General features: G+C 39.6%; 1 protein-coding gene across 5 annotated transcripts in view; it reads right to left on the bottom strand.

Annotated features, from left to right (window-relative positions):
* Window positions 1–5,876: 5,876 nt before the first annotated feature.
* The window catches only part of MDM1 (Mdm1 nuclear protein), a 30,053-nt gene continuing 15,624 nt past the window's right edge, over window positions 5,877–20,305 (bottom strand). For 3 of the 5 annotated variants that reach the window (XM_032999907.2, XM_032999908.2, XM_042793112.1), the window contains 8 exons: window positions 16,163–16,201; window positions 15,617–15,792; window positions 13,968–14,243; window positions 12,073–12,215; window positions 11,820–11,950; window positions 10,633–10,891; window positions 9,448–9,516; window positions 5,877–7,176 (listed from right to left, as the gene is read on the bottom strand). In XM_032999907.2, the coding sequence (XP_032855798.2) occupies window positions 7,070–7,176; window positions 9,448–9,516; window positions 10,633–10,891; window positions 11,820–11,950; window positions 12,073–12,215; window positions 13,968–14,243; window positions 15,617–15,792; window positions 16,163–16,201 (1,200 nt within the window). In that variant the 3' untranslated portion in view covers window positions 5,877–7,069. The remainder of the gene's footprint in view (window positions 7,177–9,447; window positions 9,517–10,632; window positions 10,892–11,819; window positions 11,951–12,072; window positions 12,216–13,967; window positions 14,244–15,616; window positions 15,793–16,162; window positions 16,202–20,305) is intronic. The other 2 variants (XM_032999909.2, XM_042793113.1) reach the window with 1 other exon arrangement.

Here is a 20,305-nt window from a genome sequence, read left to right as displayed (position 1 = left end):
TGCTACCCCAGGACCACTGAGACGGTAACTTACTATTGCAGTGCCTGGAGGATTCAGTGATTAACATGAAAACAAACAAAAAAGAAAAAAAAAAAAAAAACAAAACAAAACAAAATCCAGTGTCAATGGAAGTGCAATAGATGTTAACTCAGTGGTCCTGCCTCTGTAGACAACTGCTGCCAACATCAGTAAAGCATAAACAAAAGTTTTAATAAGACTTGCCGATAGGAGCCATCGCTTAGCTCATGCAGATGGGAGAAAACATAGTTCAGATTATCTCAGTGTACATAGCCCCACGCTACCAAAGGCACCGCTATTAACCCTTCCACCTATTTCTTTTAATTCAGAGTATAAAATCACACACGTATTATGAGACTCTGTCACTTTATATAGTGACCTACATACATCCAACTATGTCTTGCAAACAGTCAAATCAGGTGAACTGAAACTTCTGGGCTTCCTGTTAATGTGGTGTGGTTGCACAGCAGTGTCTCAGTGACATGGCAAAGTGGAATTACTTACAAAAGTGTGTCTCAAAGAAAACCACTCTAACTGGGAACAGAATTTTGCAAGCTGGTTTATAATCCAAAATTCAGTGACGAATAGCTACACAGATTAAGAAATAGCTCCATCACTATGCACTGTGGTTTACCAAGTACCGTCAGTTTTATCATTCAGTGAATCCACACCATCTTGAGTAGTTAAATAAAGCCATTTTAAAGGGAAGCAACATTATTTAAGGTGGAGTTTCGTGTCCAGACACTGCCCATACACCAGCACTTCCACAGAGGCTCCGAGCCCATCATCATCTCCCGAAAGTGAGCCCCTGACCACTCAGGTATTCTGTATAACAGGGCTGCTAGAAAAGGAGGTGATGGTTCCCATGTTGTTAACAGTAGTCTTCTAGTTAGTATCCATTCCTAGGAAGTCAACAGTCCATGTGCCAGCCCTTCCCAGCCCAAGGTTAGGCTATTATTGCCCAGGAGAGCCTCTGAGTCAACGAGTTTCCTGTTGGAGGGAGACTGTTGTCAAGAACGTGAGATTTATGGGGCCAAGAGGAGACCAAACAAAATAGCTACAGCCTAGCAATTAGGATGCTGTTTTCCTGGGTTATCTGTTTTTAGCCACATATTGTGTAAGCTAAAATATGTAAACAGGCTGGAGCCAGCTTCCAAGTGGAAACACGAAGAGCGTGCTCCTCACGAGAGCACTGTTCTGGAAACTCAGGGACCCACTCCAGCTAGGGGGCACCAAGACTCAGCAGGTTTCCCCCAGCCCCACAAGAGATCTTGGGGTGAGAGATGGGCACGCACCTCTCCAGAACAGGGTGCAGCCACAGATGCCTGTACGTGCGTGTCACATGAATCCAGCGACCAGAAAAGAACCTAGGAAGGGAGAAATACAGAAGTACAGGATTTCTGGATCCTGTCAGCCATTCCTATTCTACTTCAAGTCTTGATGTAGGTGCTTTAGAGATACCCCAGAACATGACAGTATTAAACTAAGTCACTTTGAATAAAAACCTACTTTTTATATATATACACACACGTAAATACATACACAGACACACGTACGTGTGTATATCAGATATAAACACAGTTTAAAGGAAAAGCTTTGAGACCCACACAAAATCAGCTCAGGTCACTGCCTTAGTTACCTCAGGAAAGGTTAGCTGGCATATATGTGGATCAGTCACATTTACAAAGCTGATGCACTCTTACCAGAAGACTTCATCAAGACCTCCGAAGAAAGTGGGGAGTGAGAAGCTTCAGTTGTCCTTTTCCCCTCCACTGAAGAACTGCCTGCACTAAGGATTTGCTGCCACAACTGTACCACCAAAAGCCCTTCAAAGAGCAAGCTCATACCAGCAAATGAGTGCTTTTGCTCTTATACTTTTATTCCAGCCCCATAAGCCCCACTGAGCCAACAAAAGGTGTGTAAGCTATAAACACTATCAGGCCTTGCTCGCCTTCCCAAAGGACTGCCGGTCTCCAGGTGACTCTTGGGAGGTTCTCAGTCCTCCACCCTAACAAGATGCTGCAGGTTCACCGAGTGCCATCCTTCAGAGTTTCTCAGGGTTTGTTCCACACGCAGCACGTTTGGCACACCAAGGTCCGATACGCTAGGCAGGGCCCAACCGGTCCACGAGCTTCTCTAGAACACAGCCTGCAGAACAAAACTCGTAAGGTCAGCTCACATCCAACACAGATGAACTGCAGTGAGTATCCAAGCACTTAGGAAGCTCATTCACGTTTTTAACATGGAATTCCAGATGTTTCTTCTTTGTCACAACGTTAAGCTCCGATCAAAAAGCAAAACAAAACTTGGACTTTGAAGAAACTGGTTTTCTGGCTAGCTATCATCCACTATCCTCTCCCCAGATTTTGCTTTTGGTGTGATCACTGCTGTGTGAGTAACACTTTCCCACAGGGTTTCGATGCAGAGCAAAGCCAAAGAACTGACTGTGCCCCAAAGAGTTAACTGCAGCCCCACCGTCCCCCTCTCTCTTCCTGAGGCTCCTGTCTGTAAAGTTTTGACTAACTGCTGGAATCAGGATATTAATTTAGGTCACTTTGCATGAAAATTACTGTTTGGTTTGTTTTCTTTATCGCACATTTGTGTGCATCTGGGTAACAGAACAAATCTGCTTCAGGCTACGCTAAAAGCTGGTCAACAAGGGCAGAGCAAACTTCCACTTGCATCAGATGGCGATGGGGCTCTTTGCTGACAAATGCTACCAGACGGTAAGAACTGCTCTGACACCAGAACATTAGGTGCCAGTTCAGCCTTGCAGGAACAGGCAGATGTAATGAAGCAATATGGCATTATGCAAATAAGCACACTAAATTGTTCAAAGAAGCTGTGCTTCCTGCCCTGTCTTCAAGTACTACAGATTTGCTCGTCGAGTATTACAGATTGTATTTGGGAATCTCTTTTTCCTCCACTGCTATCTTCCAGAAAGCGATGACACCAAGAGTCAGATAAGGAAAACATCTTAGTATCTGGACTTGACGAATTTGTGAGTGAAGGAGAAAGCTGGTGGCTGGTAAGTAACTTTGCTTCCTTTCACCTTTCTGCAACATACACTGGGTTTCAGGTTGTGGCCCATAGGTCCCAGGGAACTCAGGCTACCTGCAAAGCATCATTGAAGGCAACCCTGTTTTCAGGAGGTTGTTACTTGCTACATAGGGAACCATATGAGCAATACAGAAGACATATGGATCTAGTCCTCAAAAAAGGCTGAAAAATCCCTATATGATAACATACCCACAGTGACTTAAGTATCACTGGGCAGCCTTGGGACTGTATGTCCCAAAAACATGCCTTGTTGCCTACACATTCCTTAAAAGCAATCTAGCTCTGATGGCTAAAGAAACTTGACTGCTTGTATTTGTAAGGTTAACAACATTAATATATACTTCACGTTAAGTTTCAGAATTCACCTCAGTAAGGCATTAAAATTTGAAAGTAACACAAAATATTACTGCAAAAGTAACACATTTTAGCAAGATTTTTTTAATTGGATGGGATTTTCCACAATTCCAGATGTTGTCCCAAACTTCCCGGCAGAGTTGGAAAGCCCCAACTGACTCTTCTCAAACCATTCAATCCAGAGTTTCAGGGGTAATTAAGCATTTTAAGCAGAGAAGGCTAATGCATTGTGAAAGGCACTGGAAATTGAGACTCTGAGAAGAAATGAAAGCCCAGAGCAATAAAAGGATGCAAGTGCCTAAACACTACCTTGCTGCTATTGTAAGCATTTACCTAAATCCTCAAAACTCTCCTCATGCCCAGGTGCATCCAAACCTCCCTGGAGTAATTGCCCAAGTGCTGAGAAAGGTGCTTCATCCCTCCTGCTAATGTCAGTCCAGGAGTGATTTGGCCAGAGGAAGGAGGAGGAGGATGCTAGAGTGAGCACAGCTTTGGGAATACGGAGATCTTTGTTTCAACCCCTCGGCCACCATTTTCATCCAAAAAAAGATTCAGCTGAAGAAAGAGATCACTTCTCATTCCCACGGACGGGTAACTGGCTTATTATCTGGCAAGATGGGGAGTTTTTGAGAAGTGGCAGACCGGAATCAAGTCTGCTCGTTGTGGGCTTGCTGGGGGAATGCTTTATTGGCAGGAGTATCACGTAAAGTAAAGCCTTTTCCCAGCTGGCAGCAGTCAGTGAGGAAGAGTCAGCTTATTTACTTGTACAGGTGATTGAGAGCCGTGAGCCCCCAGCAGCGAGGTTCACCCAGCAGGTATACCCAACTTGGGAACAGCAGATGAAGACGTTCAATTCAACATTTGACTGGGTCCATTATTAATGTGCTGGTTTTGTAAACCTTGACCTTCAGTCGACAAGCTCCCAAAGCTGTTTATTCCTTAGATGTATCTCCTATTGGCAACTGCCTTCCTCCTTGTTCATCTACTTGGTCCCTCCACTCCAAGGCTTCTAAGATTTCCTTGACAGAAAACAATACACATTCACTGTATAGCACGCACTTGTAATTATTAATAAAGGGTGCCCTTTTGAACCTTCTTCCATGTTCAGCTTGCTGGAAAACATAACAGGAAACATGTTTGAAGGTTGGTCTGAAATGTTCAGAAAGACAAAACAAAAAACCCTCCTGAACTAGATAACCATAGCAGAGAGCAGGCAGAAAACATTTTATGTTTGCCTTGATGACTATAGAAGAGCACCCTTCAGAAGCTTTGAACTACTGAGTAGCATGACTCAGAAGAGGTGTTTTGTCTACATTTCCCTTAAATACTTCTGTTCAAAAGTAAATCCAATTAGAACATTTCAGGCAAAACCTAAAATTTGTTCAGATGGGAAATAATGTCATGATGATGTGTGGAACACCAGGGGCTTCCATTCTTCTCTCTAAATTGGGTTTATACCCCCATCCAACAAAAACATCTCCCTCCTTTACCATGTCTGTTGTCTCTCTGGCAGAAATCAATACACACGTACCAAACAGCACACATCTAACGAACTCAGAGCTACCCAGATGCACCAGGCTCATGGTGCAGTACTCTAAGCAAAATTGGCACATATGCTGCTGTATCTATGACTTAGGCCTCACAAAAACTAACAGAGCTGCCAGGAATCCCAGGCAAAATAAAAGAATTAAAAGAGGACACACTTCCTAAAACTCAAATTACAGGTATCATAGAGAAGTAATGGATGATGAGAGCTCTTGGCCATGAAAACTGTCTACAATCTTCCTATTCAACATGAAGACACCCGAATTAATCCACCTGCAATATAGGGCAGCAACATTTCCTCCTAAACAAAAATATTTCCATTTTTTAGCCATTAAGTTTTCCATTTAAAAACTATAATTTTAGAGGAAAACTGGCAATTTTCATAAAAGCTGTTGCACACCAATACAAGTCCCTTTTCAGTAGTAACCTTCTGACCAATTATAACTTACATATTAAGTGCATTCCACAGAATAATCCCAGAAGTCCTCAAGATAAAATAAAATACCTTGATTTGTGTCAAACAACTCCACTGGTAGGAAGCTACTGCAATGCACAATTTCCTGAAGAAGTGAACACTGTTTTCTAACATGATCAGTGCTGGATAGCACTCACTCTTTAAACCAACACCTTATTTGTTGGGGACTGGCCCTCTGGGCATTGCAGCCTTCCAGCCTGTGTAGCACTCATCTGCTCTGGGTCACAATTCCAAGTATCTGTAGCCAGACACAACTGCAAGTATCAACATATCTAGCTTTAGTAACTTACTCCTTCTGAAGATCAGTTCCAAGGTAACATTTTGTTTTTCAGAAGTCCACAGACATTCCAGGCGAGCAGGTAAAATGGAGAACTAAACAGGTAAGTGCCAACATAATAGGCTGTACCAATTTATCTGGCATAACTTGAATAGAAACAAATCAAACAACCTTTTTTATTTTCAGTAATATGCATACATAATTGTGTACAAAATTGAAATGCAATCAAATGTATACAAAATTCAAATTGTTCTTGTATAAAATTTCCAAATGAAGTAATAGTAAACCTTGAAGCCACACAAGAAGAACCAAACTGCCTGCTAGACACCTATTTCCTCTATTTCACGTTAACTTATTTGCATTGCTTGGAAAGGTAAAACAAGCTGTCAGCATAAATCACAAACATTTTTCACTGTGACAATCGTAACAGTGTGTCAGTCTCCCAGAAACAGGCAACTAGAAGCAGAGGTAATTAAACTGTCAAAAAGTAAACTCAGGTTTTTTTCACGAGATCAACTACTCCTAAATACCTGAGTTTGAAGTGGGGCTGGGGAAGGCCACTGTTTAAGGTGGCTGAGGTTGCTTTTTCTAGAGAAGTTGAAGTTAACACTAAACACAGGTCTTGCCCACAAAAAGACAAATGTTCATGTCAGTACATCTGACAAACTGCGTTACTGTATGCATTGAACTCTAATAGGTATCCTGGGTAAAAAACTGCGGACAATGAACAAACTCTAAACCTTAGTGTCCTTTTCTCAAACTCCTGTGTGTTCCATGTTAGCTTCACGAAGTAATAGTAAGAATCTTCTGGTAAAAGATTAAAAGAAGAGAGTAGAAAAAGTAACTTTTTGTTACAGCACTGGGTCGTACTGACAATTCATACAGTACCATAAACAAATATACCACAGTTGCCTTTAAGATAGCTGGTTGAAATCAAGCAGCTGAGGTGTTTGGTGAATGATGGTGTTGCCCCTGAATACTGTCCCAGGTCATACTGAATGACTGCAACAGAATACCTTGAAAAGTAACACACGGGTTGCATAAAAAATTTATTTCAGTTTCAAGAGGTGCCACTGTAAAAAAAAAAATAAAACCCCACATGGTTTTTGTGACATGGTGAATAAAGACATCCTCAGATATAAGGACCTACATTTTCAACACTGGTTTAAATATTGAAATTTTAAATAGGGATGGAAAGTCCTAAAAGTTGGGCCGTATTAGTAATAGGTGAAAGGATGCTGCATGATATCTATAATCACAATTTTTAAAAATGTACACTACAAACTGTAAAAAAAATATATCATTTTACAGAACAGTTTCTATACAACAGGCGGAAAAGATTATGTCTTGCCCCAGAAATCCTTCCTCTTCTGAGCTCGTTCCAGTATCTGAGATGCAAGCGAGCTAGATGCTGCCGAGCGAGCAGAAATCTGAGACAACCTATCATCTGTGGGGAAAGCAACGAGAGAAAAAGTAAATAGGAAGATTAAATTTACGTATTGAAACACAGTTGACATTCATGGCAGACTCTGAAAACGCAAGTATTTTTATGCCTTCCTTCACAATGGATGCTAAAATAGTACCACAATACACTTTCTTTCTATTACTTGGGAAGTGACATGCTGGAAGAGAATCTCACTAGAAAGCTACTAGGATGCTAGGTAAGTTTAAGAGAGCTACATGTCCAACTCCTAACAAACTCCAGAATGAGATCCGTGCTGTCACCTGGAAATTGGCCGATTCTCCAAGTCATCTTTACATTTACTCTCCTGTGTCAGAAGACCTCAGAAATCATTCCTCTGCCACTGAAGTCTGTATACACTAGACTCTGATAATAACATATTCATGAAAACAATCCACCACCTCAAGCAAAGTAGACAACTCCAGAATAACACGTGACTAAAATATCAGAACCTATGTTGCCAAAAGAGCCCTTCTGTGCCAAACCCAGCTATTGTGCCACAAGCTGTTAAAAGAAATGTGTCTTCTGAAGAAAACAGGAAGTTTTACACAAAGACAACATGAAGCATGCTTTAAAAATGTGCTTTTGAAAGGTCTTCCTTTTGAATACAGGGTCCACTTCACATCCAGCTGAACTCTTAAAATTCAGCAGCCTGGATGCTGCTTCTCTGATAAAGCACAATACTGTACTTCTTTAACATCATTATTAAAATGTTGCTACAACTCTGTCAAGATGCTCTCTAAGAAAAATAACCTTAATTACAGCCATTCTCCTGCAATGGATTAAAAAGAACTGTATCACTACTTTCCAGTCCCCTCTACCAATAAAAAAAAAAAAAAAAAAAAAAAAATTCCACAATTCAATCGTAACAGGACTTTGTCAGCGTTTCAATTAACTTTTTAGCAGCAGTTCTAAATTCTTGAAACACAGCAATCCAAACAGCCCATAACAGGCTCACACTCTATGCGTAACAACTAGATTCCCATGTATGAGAAAACTGCTAACTGCACTTCTGCAAACAGACATGACATTGGAATAACTCCCAGGTTTGTATGTACACGAACAAATATGGGCATATGAAATATCTGTGAGCTGGCACATTGCACCTGTTTTTGAAAGCTCATACATCATCACTCAGCTCACAGGAAAAAAAAAGAAAAAGAAACAGCAGTTACAGCATTTAATCTGTGTGCAGCAAGCTTGTGGGAAGATGCAGAGTACTATAGGATTTTGCATGTTTTATGTAGATATACAGATGCTTGGCTGAGCCATCTGCACAACCCACACATTTTCCAGTCAACTGCAATGAGTAAAATAGAGAATCAGCCTGAACCTTGGTCAAAACCAAGGAGCAAACAAGCGTAAGGGGGTACAGAAAAAAAGCTTTTGGTTGCTCTGGGGTATATCTATAAATAAATTACTATCAGATATAAACTTGCTCTGCCCATAATCTAATCTGAACCAAACACATAAGATTGAGAGGAGCACAGCACCACACCAAACTCAACCTCAAACACCGTGCTAAGAAACAATGCATAGCAGCTCAAGCTAATGAGGCTACAGTGCCTTTGGTTGACTCATGCTACTGAAAGAGTTGATTTGTGTCTGCCCGCAAAAGGGCCATGAAGATGCACTGGTGGGCTGTGCACTGCCTGCTCCCCGAGATTAACTTCACAGTAAACAGAAAAAAAAGGCCAAACCAGCAATCAGAATAACAGGATGCTAATACCCTAATAAACTGAGCAGAGGAACAGGTGTGAAAAATAAAGGCAGAGGAATAATTTTATGTTTCATATCTGGTGCTGAAGTCTCACAAGCAAAACCTTTATCTTGAGATTTCTGATACCTTTTAAATTGCATCCAAAGTTACTGCAGCTGCAACCTGGGCTGTGATCATTTTGCAGTTTGCTTCTGTTGCTATCAACACAAAGGCTTAAAAAATGTGTGTAGAGGAAACAATTTTAGGCATGGAACTGAGCAAGCTATAGTAACCCTACGGAGCCACAACAGTCTATCTAACTTTCAGCTGCATGTAATGGTTTATTCATACTCGAATATACCTTCATGTTCTTACTCCAGATTACTAGGATGAACATTTTCAACTTATTTTGATGAAACCATGGCGTAGTTATTCATGCAAACACATAAACCAGTATTACTTACTGCATTCAGAAACCTCTCACATTAGTGCAAATGTTAAAATTAATCTAGGTAATATACACATGATATACAATAATACTTTGGAACAAGAAATACCTTCATCATTATAATTTCTTTCCTGAAGGGGTAACTGGAAAGATTTCATTCTTGGACTGCCAACATTCCCTAAGACAAAAAGGCAAAGGCACAGTTTTGAATCATTTCAAAATAAACAAAGGATAATATTTCATTTTAGAACACTTAAATATGTTTTGGAAATAAAGTGGTAACATGAGTCTCATAAATAGCGAACATACCAACAACTCCATGAGACTCCTTTACTCTAAGCTGAGGTAAAATAAAGTTACTCCACTGTATTCTTCTGAAGGCACCTATCTTTGGTACATGATAAAAGTTACTTAGTGAACTGCAGTTGAGATGCAGAAGTAGAACACAGCACCAATTCTAACCTCTTTCCAAATTCTCCACACTTCACCATCCCACTTAACCTGACAACTACTTGTTCCATTCTAGAATAGAAATACTACTTTAGTTTAGCTAACCTTTATAATAAAGCTAATCTTTATAACAAAAAGGTCAAGAATTGTGAGACCTTAAGCAGCTACAGGAAGTCTTTCTGGAATAGAGATTTAAGCACATGAATTTTTATTTTGACCAAGGGGTGAAGAATTCTTTTCTTCATCAAATTTATGCTGCCAGTATCCCTAAATATTGTTAAAAATCTTTGAAATGTTTCAGCACAAATTCGTCCTCAGCCATCAGATATCGTTTCTCAATATCCAATAAATATTTTATAGATGGCTTTTTTGTTTCCATATCCTGCAGAAATATTTAAGAAGATTATCTCTCAGAAATCCACAACTCCTGCAAAATACTACACTATAAAGGTCCCCAGTTACACACCACTGTTGGTAATTGCAGCTGGAAAAGTGTCACAGCATCCAGTTGTAGTCTAAAGATTAAACATTACAACTGTTCATGCTAAACCAATTTATTCTCATAATGAGTAAGTATTTATTGAAATTAATAAGGCAAAATTAGACAACACACCTCTAGAATACTATTGTATTAGTGGAATCTGAAACTAAGGTGAAGAGTTGTGCACATTTCCTCAGCAAAACTAAACATATAGTAGAAAAGCTTTTGTTTACAAACAACACATTCTTTGTAGAGTCTGCAAGGCAGCAAGCTCAGCACTCTGTTGGCCTGAACACTGTATGTACAATATCCATTTCCATCCTGCAGCACTCTTAACACAGCCAGTTAATACACAAAACTCACCATTATGCTGGAATTCAGGATCCTTCAGAGTCCCTTGAATACGACGAGAGGGACTCCAGCAAGGCACAGAGCAGCTTTTGGCTGACTTCAGCACAGGAGGTGTAGAGGAACGCTCTTGGTGGGCTGAAGCAAGAGGAACTTGCTCATCAGAAACACTGTTAGGAGGCCACTGATCCTGCCTAAGTGGCAGAGGATCCAAAGTTCCCAGGCCAGCAGGTGGAGAGTTAAGGAGTGAAACACCTTCCACTTCTACATCAGGCTAAAACATAATAGAAAGAAAGGGGGGGGGGGGGGGGGGGGGGGAACAAAAAAACAAAACTCCAACATCTCATATACAGCCTTCCAGTACAGACCTCACATATGCAGCAAATGTTTACACTGTTACACTTTCTCATGAGGGTACTGGAAGAGTAAGTATTTCAAGCTTCCGAGACAGCTTAAAGAAAATCTATTCCTAATAACAAGTGTTTAAAATAGTCTGAAAGTAATCTAGTCAGGTCAAACCAAAAGCTTATTTTCTTCGTAGCAAAAAAACTGTGTTCTAAGATTTTAAAAGAATGTAACCAATTTCTCATGCAATTGTGTCTGCTTCTATTACAGAACTTACTACAAAGGACGTATGCAATGAAATGCTAGCTGTCTTTGTAGAACACAGACTAAGCACAACTTGAAAAAAAAAACACAATTTTGAGAGGAAGAGAGTTAAACAACTCCTAAATGTTTCTATTTTTCTTTTAGTAACTATGCAAACTGCAAAGTAAAAGAAGCACAAAAGTAAAGAGAGAATAAAACTATTATCTTGTACATAGGCACCTAACCTCTCCTTAAATTTCTTTCAAGTCAAGGAATCTGAAGCTGTGCCCTATGTCAGTGGCAAGCTACAGTAACATGAATGAGGAAATCAACAGCTCCTGATGGCAATTTTTTTTTTTAAACAGATCCTTTGCATTTATCAGGAAAAGCCAAAATGGAGCTTATCCAAACTCACTCCAACAGTCTCAACTCCTTTCCTTGATACCTCCAAAAAAACTATTTATTCAGAGGTTGGCCTTTTTTAGTCAAAGATTATGAGAATTTTAGAATAGTAAATGACAACTCCAGGAAAATATTTATTTAATAAATTATTCAGAATTACTTAATAAGCACATTCCTACAATGCATAATGGTAAGTATCTTTTCTGGCTCACCCGGAAGGACCTTCTTTTTGCAGCTTCTCTTGCACCTTGTTTAGCTGAAGAAAGGTCTGTTCCCAAACCTCGTGTTCTCCGCTGTGAAGACGAAGACTTGAATTTAGGAGGAGACACTAGAACCGCACCTCCTATTGTAGTGGAAAAGATGAAAAATGCTTTATTACCTTAAATAACCTAATAAATTAATTCATATATGTCTTTTTTTTCTTTAGTTCTTGAAATACTGCTTTGCATTGAAAAGCCTTTTTACCAACAGCTGGGGTAGTGAGATCATGATGAGTCCTCTGAGCTCCACCAAGTGCTCTCAGCTTTGGAGTAGGAAGCCTCCCACCTGTCCTTGAGGATACAGAAGAAGACTCTGACACAGCTGAATTCAACACTAATGCATTCTCACTGAAAAAAAAAAATGAGTTATGATTAAAGGATTAGCTAAGGACTCAGGAGTCTTGCACTCTAGCATTTTGTTTCTATTACATTCCTACAATGAAGCCTAAGGCAAGACAGTTAGGGCCATAAAACACCAACAGCCTGTAGCTAAAACATCTTCTTGCAATGGGCAGGCCTGGATTCCAGACCTTGAGCCTCAGTTTGTGGTTTGCTGTTTTTGTTTTTTTTTTTTCTGTAACTGGATAGAATACATAAACAGCCTCATGCTGCAGATTCAGGCTCCCTCTGTACCAATAAACCTTGAATGTATAGCTGCACAGGAGCAGAGACTCAATGGGAAGGCTGGAAAGAGTACTCACCCAGAAAAACTTTAAACCTGGTTGCCACCTTAGAGGTGGGAATGTGGGTTTGACTATTTTCAGTCAATGTGGTGGAACTGAAACCAAATATCCCACATTTATGTAACCGCTCTTCTAGCCCCCAGGTTATTAAATAAATCAGCATTACCACTTCTGTCTTCTTCCTCCAGATGCATTTCAAAAGGAGGTGACGGCATACCCACACTGCAAGGAACCTGATCCTATCAGTATGTGCTAGACATGCTCTGAGGACACTTAGGCAAAAAAATGCCACATTTCTAGCTCTCAGGCAGGCTTAGGTAACATGCAAGTGTTAAGCTACCCTGCATGGCCAAGTCCAGAGCAGATCTCAGCATACACAGAGACACACTGCAGGACGACAGAAAATCTTCAGTGTCAATCAGAGACACACACATGAACTAGATAATGTCTAGAATTAGATATATACTCAAGAAGGTTTTCAGGGTGACAGTTTTGAGAGCCTACATTTAATTTCTATTTGAGTCTAGCATCTCAACCTTTCTTTGCCTGGGTTTTGTATACAGGGTATTATCCACAAGGGAGACAAATACAATTCCTTACCTTAGATTCATGTTGTAACATCAAAGATAAAACTCAATGAGGAATATAAAATGTTTAGATGATATGGTAACAAGGGCTGAAGCTATTCAGATTTAAATACCTATCAAACTAAAATACTGTTCTACCAAAAAAAGTATGCAAAACTTGCACAGTAAAAACCCAGAGACTTCTCTAACTACATACAATATGGATCTTTCAACTATCAAATACAGCACTATGCACTGTACTACGCACATAATGAATTGACCATTCATTATTTCTAAATACTCCTTCACCTTTTTCCCATCTGTGCTCAGTAACATCATCACCAGTGATCACTGGATGCTACTTTTTTCTCCCAAGTCCTTTATCTTTGCCCATTATTTTTTTAAGAAAAACAGATGCTTGAGCACAAGATTAGCATGTGTTCTACCCTTTCAGTCCTATCAATCCTATGCTGTCTATTTGAAGCAAACTGTGAGCTTTAATTTTCACTACACTTAGCTGCTGTGTAATGAATAGCCTCTTCTGAGAGGCTCATTTTGGAAATTTTAAAATTTTGGAAAAAAAACATTAGAATTGTTCATGCTTCTACAAACTTCTGTCTTGCAAGTTAGAAATCCAGTATTCTTAATGACAGATCCATTTCCATCAACCAGCTCAATGTCTTGAACTTTCTCATTCCTTATCATACTGTTAAAAACAAAAATAGCGTCACATTAACTTACACACTCTTAAGTAAATCTGATTTAAAACCAAAAATTAGTTAACACACAGGTTTCTGAGATGGTTGAGAAAAAAATTTTACGTATATATCACAAAAAACCTTCAGTTTTACCCTTCACTTTTGTCTTCATTGGCATCCTTATTGTTTTCTTCTAACTGATGAGCCATGACTTCAGCCTGTTCATCTCGGTTTTCTTCCTCCTCTGTTGGTGGTTGGTTTTCCCCTTCTTCGGTACCTTCTTGTTCACCCCAAACTAAATGCCTTTTGACTGGAACAGTTAAAGCATCTGACATGTCTTTCTTCTCAGTGCTGTCCTGGCAGGGTTGTTCTTTGGGGGCAGGTTGCTGCAGCATTTTGGGGCTTGGTGCAGTGTCTTTTTCAGAAACTCTAGGTAACAAAGCAAGCAGTGTTTCATACCACTGATTTGCACGACATACACGTGTCTGTCTATGTAGAACATGTTCATCCAGATCAGTCCTTTGCCAAAATTACACCTCAGATATTAACAAGTGGTATAATTGACATGACGTATGGTTAAACTTCCACTGAAGTTTTAACTGATGTTTAAGCACAACCCCTTTTCAAATTAGATTCTGTGAAAACTCTTTCTGGACTACCATTTCCAAAAATTGAATGTAAAATTAGGGCTCTATTCCCAATTTAAACAACAAGTTAGATTATCAGAAGTGCTCAAAAAATAACTAGTTCTATGCATAGGGAATGTCTGATGGCACAATTTTGCGCCAAGCAGTTTAGCCTCTTCTTTAAGCCCAACTTTTGAAACCCTTAAACTCCCAACTGATCACAGGAATCAGTGCAAATTAGCCCAGTGCATGGAAATGAGATCAGTAAGAGGATCTGTATTTCACAGGCAAAAACCAAACCAGTAAACCAAAAAATTTACACCATACTTAATATCACATATTATACTGTAATAAATACTCTTTTACATGTCATCCCCCATTAGAGCTAGTGTCATGCAAATGGATAGATCTCTTCCTCACACACAAGACAAATAGTGAGTATACAGCAGTCTAAGTGGACTGAAGACAAAGGCATCCAAGGCACTGCTTTTAAATATCAGATCTCAAAGGAGACACAAATGGCGCTTTTTTTTCCTCTTTTTTTTAATATCTGCCAACCCTGATGGCCTTCAAGGAAATGAGAAAGTGGATGTACACCATTCCAGTTCCTAAGTCTTCATCTCAGAACTAAAGAGTGTCTAAGATTCAACCACAAGATCAGTTAATCCTGACAAGAATATTGATAACATCTGAGCAGGCAAAACGTATTTCATATTATTCCAGTGGAAAGAAGAGTATTACTTCAGTATGACTCAGTGCAAAATTCCTCCAGATTTTATGAGACTAAGGTTGCCACACTAAATATGCATTTGTGGAGAATTATAAACAAGTAATTTTCTTTTCTTTCAGAAGTTTGGACTGTGCCTCATTTTCAATTTGTGCACAAATCAACTAATGTATCTGAGAAAAGTTAAGTACCTTCATCTGTTCTGGAGAATTTACATGTCACAGAAATGTAGAACAGCCCAGGTTGGAAGGGTCTTCGAAATACTATCTGGTCCAACATGCCTTGGGGAAAGGGAGCCTAGATGAGATTATCTAGCACCCTGTCCAATCGCATCTTGAATATAGTCCAAGTCTTGATACATCCAAGTTCTCACAGTTAGGCTAAGCCTATATGCAGCATTTTGCTCTGTTTCAAAGCTAGAGAATAATAGGCAGGAATTACGACCTTACCCAGCAAGATCTAGGGCTCTGATGTTGTTGCTGATGCCTTCTTCTGAACTGGAATTTGAGGACACATCCCACAGACTGTTGTTATCTGACAGGATCTGGTTGAGATGGTATCGGGAGAAGTGTGTTCCCTCCACTCGTTGCCTGTAAGCCTTTGCTCTTTCTCGAAGTTCTCTCACCTGCACAGCAAGGTTTCATAAATTGCTTGGCTGTTTAAATCTCACTAATAGGCTATAATATTGTAATGTATTTGCATTAGCTAATGGCAGCTAAAGGAGAAAGGCAAGTACTCATAATACAGGGCCACCCACAGCACAAACACTGCATGCTGCAGTAAATGTAACAAAAGAAAAGCAAAAGTAACAAGTATGTATATTTAGTAAGCGTGTTTGAGCCATGAAGCCAAAGCAAAATTGCCAATTACTCATTCAATGAGCACAAAAAGTTATGCAGCAACTCTAAATAAGTTTAGTGCTGGTTTCTAGTTTTTGCATCAGCGCTCAGACACAGTGCTCCAAACATTGAAATGGGAACTTTGATGCAACCAACCTCCATATACCACATGGAATTTAGGGTGTTCTGGGAAGCCTAAGGAGAGGAACACAGAATTATTTTAAAATTTCTTAGTTTTCTCTCAACACTGTATTGTTACTATCACCCTCGTAACTTTATTTCAGTCTAAGTAAGAAAATAAATACTAAAAATCTGTCAACATAGCTCTATGCTGCCTCCCTGAGACACAGTAAAAAGCTGTAAAACAAACACATCAGCACTGGTATTTCACCAGTTTTTGCCAACCTTGAGGAAACTAATTTAGATTTCTAAGCCTTAACACTCAAAAATACATTCATCACACATGAATATATGATTATTTCAAGACAATAGATCTATGTTCATGTGTAATACTGAGTTTGTATGCTGCGAACACTGCAACTGTCTCTAGCTACTTTAATCTTACCTCAGTGAGGAGCTGATGATTATATGACAACTCTTAGTGCTATTGTACGTAAGACATACTATCAAAATCATTAATTCTAGGCATTCTAACTGTAAGAATGAGATGTCAAGTTTAGTCTTAAAAAAACAGTGATAAGCCCTCTCTTTAGACATTATACTGCTGACCTTACACTATCATTTTTATGGTTAAAACTATTTTGACACTCACACTACCTTGTGTCCTTCACTCAAACACAATTACTGGACAGGAAGAAAAAGCAACAACAAAACTCTATGTTTAGATTATCAAAAATAACTTTGCTATATTGTTGAGCGAATTCTGGCTCACTAAAAAATGGTTCACAGGAAATAAGTATTTTGTCAAAGAGTAGAAAAGTAATACTGACACTTCCTCTAGCACATTTTCATAGCTCTTCTTATTTATTCTTCTTCCACACTAGAATTCACATAATTCTTCCTGCAAGGAACAGAGCTAAGTGGGCCAAATTCCACTAAAAACACTAAAAGTAACTAGATGCAGCAGATGAAAATCCCCTTAGCCCACCTCAGCTAAGATCCCATGATTTGACCCACTAAACTTTCAAACAACCCATTAAAAATATATACTTGTGATTCCAAGATGAGAGTTTAAAGTTTGAGATGCAAGTGATTAACTGGATTATTCACTTTCTGTAGAAGAATAAAAAAATAATGATGATACCCACAACAGAAGGAATATAAATCCAGGGCAACAGGACACTGCAGGGGGAGGAAGAATAGTATGTCTCCAGTGAATAGTGAAGAAGTACAAATGACAACCATCTCCTTCAGTGACTCAGCGGGGAGCATTACCTCAGCAGGACACAGGCCTTGGAGAGTCCTACTGCGATTATGAATTGCCTGCATCAATTTTTCAAAAGCATAATTCAAAGAGATTTTTTCATTCAACTGCTGAAAATCAACCCTCAATAATATACTGTAGAGTAACAGTCTAAGAGTAATCTCTACAGCTAAGGTCATACCAGGATTCTATTACAGTCTTTGCCTGTTTGGGCTCAGAACTTCAGAAAGTCTGATTTGGACCCAAACTTACCCATGTGCAGTCGCAACTAAGGGAAAAACTAGACTGAATCAGTCAGAGCTTATCATCTAATCACTTAAGATGTTCCATAAGCACCTTTAGCAGGGGTGAGTCTCAATAACCCAGAGGCAGAGGTTAGATACAGCTTTGAAAAACATTTCTCTTCATGTCAGTGCATTAGTATGGGAACAGGTATGGAATAATCACATAGAAATCAAAAGGACTGTTGAGCAGCCTATACTTTGAATGGCCAAAGTACCTTTGTTGCTTTGCAACAAAACCGATGCACTTGACACTTCTCCAAGTTTTGCATACTTTCATTAATCCACTCTTAACATATTTGTCAAATGGCTTGATTCTTTCTTATGTCTCAACCATGAATGAAATATTTTATTCAGTCCTACTATTTTAGCCATGCTGGATCCCATGCTGTAGTTCTTAGAACAAAAATATTGATGGATGTGTCCTGAAGACTAGAAAATTCCAAGCCTTAATATTGCTCTTTGTTTCCACTACACCTGCAAAAAACTTCTTGAAGAGTTATAACCTTCAGTGATATATATGGAAATATTAACAAGGCAATAGCAAATTAAAAAAACTCTATATAGAAAAAATCCCACACAGTACCACATTTACACAATCTAAATAGTATTCTTTGTCTGCTAGCAAAACTAGTTTGATATGTTGTACCAGTTTTGGCTGAGATAGAATTAAATTTCTTCCTAGTAGCTAGTATGGGGCTATATTTTGGATTTCCGCTAAAAAGAGTGTTGATAATGCAGAGATGTTTTCCTTATTACTGAGCAGCACTTACACAGTCAAGGCCTTTTCTGCCCCTCACCTCACTCCACCAGCAAGCAGGCTGGGGGTGCACAAGGAGCTGGGAGGGGACACAGGTGGAACAGCTGATCCCCCCTGACCAAAGGGATGTCCCCGACCGTATGGTGTGATGCTCAGCACATAAAGCTGGGGGAAGAACGAAGCGGGGGATGCTCAGGGTGATGGCGTTTGTCTTCCCAGGTAACGGTTACGTGCTGGAGCCCGGCTGTCCTGGAGATGGCTGAGCCCCTGCCTGCCCACGGGAAGCAGTGAATGAATTCCTTGTTTTGCTTTGCTTGCGTGCACAGGTTTTGCTTTCCCTATTAAACTGTCCTCATGGCAGCTCACGAGTTTTCTCACTTTTACCCTTCTGATTCTCAATCCCATCCCACTGCGGAGGAGTGAGCAAGCAGATGTGTGGGCTCTGCTGCCTACAGGGGTTAAACCATGACATATGCTCACAAGCATGTGATTTAAAGTATAGGAGAGAGAGGAGGAATTCAGGTAACTCCAATTATAAAAGTCTCTTCTACATGAACTTGTATTAGGATCTAATGTAGGTATGCATACATAAAAACGTATATGTAATCTAAGCACATTTGCTACCAGTAAAACATTTGTTATTGTAGTCTTAAAATTAATTTGGCTCTTCCAGCTCCTCAGCACAGCTCCTTCATTTAGATGGCCCTAAAAATCCTAATAAACCTTTAATTCTTCATGCCTACTCCCAAGTGACTTCCTTCTAGTTTCCCTGAAGTTCCCTTATCAGCAAGAAAATCTCCATAGAAAAGTCACACACATCCAAAATGCCTATCTACAGTGTGGGAATTTCTTGGTTTCTCCTACACCGCATATATTTACTTCCTACATCTCTCAAACACGACCCAAAGAAGATCCTGCCTGACAAAGCAGAACACCCACCCTCCACTCCCAGTCTACTCATCCTTTTCCTTCACTCTACCACAGTGACTCCTCCCAGCTGGCTGTGCCACAAATACCATCCACTCAAGGCAATGCATGCCTTTCCTCTTACTTCCCTACCAGTCAGGTGCTCCTGAAGCTGAGCACTGCTCCTGACTGTTTTGAATGCTACTGATGCAACATCCAGCCTCCAGATGAAAGCCTTACATGCAAGAAAAATTATGTAATATTCTACAGAAACATTCTGTATACTGCTTACAGTGAGGCTGCATGCAATAGTTTAGATTATTCTACAGCCTTCGTGACGGTAAGACTAAGTCTAATGCATATATTAATACATGTGAAAAATAAAAATAGTGCTTGTTTTTAGTCCTCTCATGAGGCTGTTTTCACATAACGGATTATCTCATGCATGCATACACAAAGTCTGATTACAAATTATCTCAAACTACAATATACTTTAAACTTTGAGAACTAGTTCTCATTCAGTATTTCATATATATTCAATAGATATTTCTTTTTTCCTAAAAAGAGAAATAAAATGACTTGCTAGATCAAGTCCAGTCAGAAAATATAAAACTGAACGCTACCACACTATTACTGTAATTTCCAGAAAACGTTTTGCCAAAATCTCAAAGCCAAACACCCTAGAGGCACCCACTCCAGTTCTGTCTTCCACATCAGCCCTGTCCCAACTGATGAGGAAACTCATATTTCCAAGTATTTGCCACACATTTAGCAACACAGAGTGTCTCATGAAGGCTCCCTCTACCAGCCAGGAGAACCCTAAGTCACTTCAGTGAAATGTGAGAGCTGTAGAATGAGCTCTAACAGTTTCTCACCACACCGCTAATGGTTTTGATTTACTTGACTAGTTCAGGAAACCATACTCAGTAATCCTGCTCAGAAATGCTATGGTCCTGAAGCTGTTCAGC

The sequence above is a fragment of the Tyto alba genome, unplaced genomic scaffold (genome assembly GCF_018691265.1).
Source record: "Tyto alba isolate M040663 unplaced genomic scaffold, T.alba_DEE_v4.0 Super-Scaffold_2, whole genome shotgun sequence".
Taxonomy (NCBI): Eukaryota; Metazoa; Chordata; class Aves; order Strigiformes; family Tytonidae; genus Tyto; species Tyto alba.
Note: the sequence above shows the minus strand (reverse complement) of the source record. Positions and strands in the feature narration are given on the sequence as shown.